A 6,000-nucleotide genomic window follows, 5' to 3' on the forward strand; every position below is an offset into this window, starting at 1 on the left:
AAGTTAAATGATGGATACATAGAACAATAAACATCTTACTTGGAGTGACGGTGATAGGAAAATAAGAAGAAGAAAAAATGCAGTAGCTTCTGACAGCAGGGTATCTTGAGAGAGCAAACTCAAAAGATGAAATGCAAAAAGACTCCAGGAGGACTTAGTATGAGAAGGCAGTCACTCAATGCTGGAGAACACTCACCTGCCATCTGTGTTATAATGCAGTTCCATCACCGCTCCACTGTGTCCTTTCAAGGTAGCATAGTTATCACAATCACCGTAGACGTTCCATAACACTGTTAGGGAGACAGGGGTTCTGTGAGTACTGTCAGGCAAAAAACCATTTCTGACCACTTATGAATTTACCAAGACAACAGTTCTGAAATTATACTCCCTTGGAACACTATTATTTCTACCAGCTACACCTCTAAGTGTAGATCAAGAGGAGGGTCTCACACCTTTGGGGAAAAGTTCTCTCTCTTATTACTCCGCTTGATCTGCTAAGCCTGGATCTCTTGTCTTGCTAAGTTAGTTCAAGATTTGCCTCCATGAGGAAGACATTTTGAAACTAGAGCATTTAGGATTGTAACAAAATTCCTTCTATATCTATATGGACCCAAGTTCTATACCCAAATCACGCAACATTTTCATGCCTCTATTTTAGCATCTCAGCCACAGTTTGTTATGTTACCAATTCAGACTAATACCTTACTCTGCACAGAAGGCATTAAAAATAATCACTATTTGGCAAAGACCAATTACTTCAGATTCAAGTACTATGCCTTACATATCAGTCGGTCAAATCCTGCAGATGCTAAGGTCGATCCATTGGGATGGAACTTGCAGCAGTACACTTCTCCTTCATGTCCAGAGAGAAGCATGATTGGAGCTTGAAGGGAAGAACATCTTGGAGGCCCCTAAACAAAAAAAGATAACAGTAGTTGCTGCAAACAGGAAAAAGATTGAGGGGTGGGTGGGCAAAGGGAGAAGACAAGGAAAAACAATTGAGTGTATTTCTCATTTAGAGAGTGGGAATTCTCACATAACTCATGCCTCCAATTTGATATGCTCAAGTTACCCAGATCTATCTGTTACACTGTTCTCCTTCACTCTGCTCCTGTCTCACAGCCAATTTTTAAAAAAAAAAAATTTTAAAGATTTATTTTATACCAAAGCTGGGGTACAGGCCAGAGATGTGAGAGGTTGAGAGAATTCACCAGAGACAGAGGGGGGAACAGAACAGGCAGACGGACTGAAGACACTGCTAAGGGGAGCAGTGGGCAAGGCAGGAGAGGTCTGCTGTGTCATATGGGCCTCTCCCCGTCTGGCTGGGAATCAAACCAGCGCTGCAGAGGGACAGCTTCACAGCACCTTGCTTAACCCCCTGTGCCACCACCGGGGAGGCCCTCATAGCCAATTTTTAATTGCTCAAACATTTTAAACTCATTTCTGCCTCAGGATCGTTATGCTTGTTGCCTGAGAGACAGGAATCTTTTGGGTTTGTCTCCTTTCAAATGTTTCCAATTCAGAAAGTCTTTCCTTGATTACTTGGAACTCAAGCAGCACCCTACCTCCCCTTTGCATTCCATTAAGGCTACTTTATTCCTTCACAGCACTTACCATATGTCATTACCCTACTTTTATATTTATTTACATATTTTATTCCTTCTGCCTGAACTAGAAGTTCTGTGAGTACAGGGAGCCGACCTATATTATTCAAACTGTCTTCCCAGTCTCTTGCTCATTTTTTTTTAAGGATTTATTTATGCATATAAGAACTGGGTTGTAAGCCAGAAGTGTAGGGGTGAGAGGATTCACCAGAGAGTAAGGAGCAGAACAGGCAGATCTACTGAAATACACTGCTGAGGGGAGCAATGGGCGAAACAGGAGGCCTGCTGTACCATGTGGGTTAGCTTGCTGGCCTGGGATCAAACTCCTGCTGCAGTGGCTGGCCACAGCTAGACAGCAATGTCTTTAACCCCTGTGCAACCAGGGAGGCCTCGTCTTTTGCTCATTTAATGAATGAATGAACTGAGCTTTCCAACAACCCTGCAGGATACAAATTATTGGGAAAAGTTGTCTGGATTATGGACCTGGGCACTAAGGCTAGACTTGGGCAATTCACGGAAGCCTGGGCTGATATTCTTATCAGTCAGAAGAACAAGTGTACTAGCAATAATCCTCAAATCTCTTCAGCAGTTTTCAGCTGAAACATTAAAAGAAACATTACATGCCAAGCATTTTCAAACACTATTGAACAAATAAACAACATAGTTTGTGTTGCAGCGGGAAGAAGGGTCAAAAGGGGAGGGAGAGAAAAAAGCATACACAGTGGTATGTGCAATGCAGAAGAAACAAAAGCTGGAATGTGGGTTAGAGTATGCAATGTTGCAATTTAAAATAGTATGCAGGAAAACACACACTTAAAAAGTACTCCATGATCAAGATTTGAAGGAACTGAATGCATTCCACCTGGAAGAAGAGCATTTTGGTAGGAGTGACAAATGTAAAGGCTCTGAGACAGGAGCACAGAAGTCAGTGTGACTGAGCAATGGAAGACTGGTAGATCAGAGCTAAAGGGAAAGAAGGCAAAAGATTTAAGGACTTTGGTTTTACTCCTGAGTAAAGTGGAAAAGACTTTGAGCAGAAGAAACATGATTCGATGTTTAGGAGGATTTGTCTGGCTGCAGGTTTGAGGACAGGCTGATCATACAAGTGCAGAAACAGGAATACCACTAGGATCTTATTGCAATAGTGCCAAATAATAGCAGCTTAGATCAAGAACTAGTGATGAAGATAGAGGTGGTAGCACGTCTACACACACACACTTACTTTATTTTTTTTTTTAAGATTTATTTTATTTATTTATACAAGCACTGGGTACAGTCAGAAGCGCGGGAGGGTGAGAGAATTCACCAGAGTCAGAGGGGAGAGCAGAGCAGGCAGAATGACGAAGTACGCTGCTGAGGGGAGCAGCGGGCAGCAGGAGAGGTCCGCGTCCGCGTACCCTCGAACCAGTGCTGCAGAGGCTGCGGGCAGCTTCGCAACCCAGCGCTCAACCACTGCGCCACTGGGGAGGCCCCACACACACTTACTTTAAAATTAAACTTATTTCCTTACATCTTTAGTTTTTGTCCAGTGTCAGATTTCTCCCCACTGGTGTAGTCCTGGTAGTTCTTCAACATAATCCATCCAACCATAAACCATCACCATTGTCCTTAGTGCCTGGTATGCTTCCCTCTCCTGTTTTGACCCCTCTCCCCCTCCCTCCCCTGCTGTAAGCCTCAGGTCTATAGCCACTTGCAAGTTTTGTCTTTTTAACTCTGGATATATTTTGAGGATGGGGCCAGTAGGATTTACTGAAGGGCTAGTAGAGGGATTGTGAGAGGACACAGCCTCTATGTTACAAGAAATGTAGCGAAGAGGACGCATTCTGGGCTTAAAAACTGTTTCTCTCACCTGTGTATGTCTGTTGTCCCGTTTACAAAATGGGAAAAGTTTCCAATGCTTAGGCTATTACCAAGATGAATGGGGTTTTCATATACAAAGGACTTAGCGCAAGGACTCTATGAGTGATAGCTGTTATTTGATTGTCAACATCAATGCAGAGAAATAAAGGGCAAAGCAAGCTGCCCAATGTCCCAAACCGAGTATCATTCATTTCCTTCCTTCCCTCATTCATCCAACTACTCTTTTTTTTTAAAAGATTTATTTATTTATTTATACATACAAGAACTGGGGTACAGGCCAGAGGTGCAGGGAGTGAGAAGATTCACCAGAGACAGAATGGGGAGCATAACAGGTGGATCGACTGAAATACACTGATGAGGGGAGCAGTGGGCGAGACAGGAGAGGTCTGCCGCACCATGTGGATACTCCCTGGCTGGGGATCGAACTTGTGCTGCAGTGGCTGCGGATAGCTTCATTGGCTGCGTCTCAACCCCTTGCGCCACCAGGAAGGCCCCATCCCGGTTTTGAATTCAAGGTCCTAACCCTGGTTCTAAAGCCACCTCAGGGCGGTGGAGAGGTGAACGCACAGGGCCACTGTAACAGTGTTGATCTGTTTTAACTCCAGATCCCAGAGTCTCGCTCCGCTCCGGGCAGTGTGGGGCTGGGGGAGTAAGGCCGGCGCGGAATCACCCGGCGCGGCGCCGAGAGGCGAGACGGTAAGCAGGGCGAGGGCCCAAGCCGCCTGCTGCTTCACTTACCGCCTGCAGCAAAGCTCCCGGCGCTGCCTGCTGCTGCCCGGGTCCGGGGCCCGACCCCGCTGCTCCCAACAGCAACTCATGCCGCTGCCGCTTGACTGGGACCAGCGGCAACTCTGGGCCTTTGCGCTTCGGCTGTTCTATCATGGCGGCAGCCACTCTCCTCAGGGCCGCCACCGACCGCGCCGACACACTTAGGCGCCGCGCGATTGGCTCCGAATTAATCCTTCCCGTAGAACTTCCGGTTTGGAGGGCCCAATCGGCTCCCGAGATTTCCCTATGCCCCACCCCCTGGACACTATCTTGTTATTGGTCAGCTCTTTCTGATGTCACGAGAGCACCATTCCAGCATTGGTGGATGGAGCCGGAGTCCCGCCTACGCGCGCGCTGGGTCTTGTGGGGGGGAAGCGCGCTGACTGACTTTGGCGTGTCGGCGCAATGCTGCGGTCGGGGGCCGGGTGCTGACATCGAGTGAGTATAGGGGAGATCGGGGGCGCAGGGTGGGGTGGTGCTGTGGAATCTGGAGGGGGCGCCTGGTTTGTGTGGTCTGAAGCTGACCCTTCTCACTGAAGATGTGTTTGCAAGGGGCAGAGGAGGGTCCCGAGTTGCTGGCTCTGGTACTGTAGCCTGCGTCCCCTCTCTCGGCTGGGGCTGGGGGGGTTGGGGGGGTCCCTGCGGCCGCGTAGGGCCCTCGGCGACGCATTTCTCCTCTCTGAGGAGGCTACCGTGTTTTTGCCACTGATTCTGCAGCCTTCACCCAGGGCCCGCTCCATGCCCCTGAGGGAGACGGGGATGAAGGAAATGTCCGCCTCCTCCGTCTCCAGACCACAGTCTTGTTGAGAAATTTGAATTCATGCGAAGAACTAGGCCATCTCCTTAACCGTCCAGCTGATCTTTACTGTGCAAAGCATTGGGGCTACACTGTGAACCAAACATGGCCCCTGACCTCAGGAGTCTCGTTTCTGGTGGGGAAAACAGACGTTAACAATGATCTCCCCAAGAAATGTGAAACAAGTGCCACCTAGTACTCTGTGTTATGAGTGCCTGAAACACACTGGATGGCTTCTCTGAGGAAAAAAAGGCCTGAACGGAGAATTCTAATTAGTTAGATAAAGAGGGGAGGACAGAATTTCCCACACAGACAAGCATATGCAGAGAGGCTTTGTGGCAGTTGGGAGGAAAATGACTAAATGTTATCAAGAGGCCAGTACACAGAAGAAGGGGAGGATGGTACAATATGAAGCTGGAGGCCAGTGGAAGCCAGACCTTGCGAATTTGTTGCTTTTACTGTAAGGCTGGTGGGAAACCACTGAGGGAATTTCTTCACTGAGGGGTGAGGATAGCTTGATGGGGGAGGTGGTTTGATCATTCCTGTCATCAGTGTAAACAAGTTGGAAGAGATTTAGATGAGAGATGCAGATTTAGATGAGAGATGCTGGCAATGAGACCTGAGATATAGGTGGAGGTGCAGAGAAATGGACAGATTCTAGAGAGATGTAGAAAGTAAAATTGGTAGGTCTTGGTGTTGCATTGGATACAGTGAGTGCAAAAAAGGATCAGAGGTAATTCCTAGGTTTCAACTTAATGCAACTGAGTAGTTCTTTTTTTGCCTGGGGAAAAGGAAAGCTAATGATCTTTATTCCATTCATTACATCTAGGAGGCAGTTTGTGTGAATTCTGTTTTTTTTTTTTTTCGTTTTCCTTTTTTTTTTTTTTTTTTTTGTGGGACCCTCCCCAGTGGCCAGGGATCGAACTGGCGCTGCAGAGGCTGCGCAACCCAGTGCTCAACCGCTGCGCCACC

The 6,000-nt window shown here is 47.4% G+C and overlaps 1 protein-coding gene across 1 annotated transcript in view; it reads right to left on the reverse strand.

Annotated features, from left to right (window-relative positions):
• SNRNP40 (small nuclear ribonucleoprotein U5 subunit 40) overlaps positions 1–4,346 on the reverse strand; it is a gene marked incomplete at both ends in the record, with an annotated part of 28,159 nt that extends 23,813 nt beyond the window's left edge. The window contains 3 exons of the mRNA XM_084242885.1: positions 197–290; positions 782–911; positions 4,203–4,346. Coding sequence (XP_084099011.1) covers positions 197–290; positions 782–911; positions 4,203–4,346 — 368 coding nt within the window. The remainder of the gene's footprint in view (positions 1–196; positions 291–781; positions 912–4,202) is intronic.
• Positions 4,347–6,000: the final 1,654 nt, after the last annotated feature.

Source organism: Talpa europaea (assembly GCF_964194135.1).
Source record: "Talpa europaea genome assembly, chromosome: 9".
Lineage (NCBI taxonomy): Eukaryota > Metazoa > Chordata > Mammalia > Eulipotyphla > Talpidae > Talpa > Talpa europaea.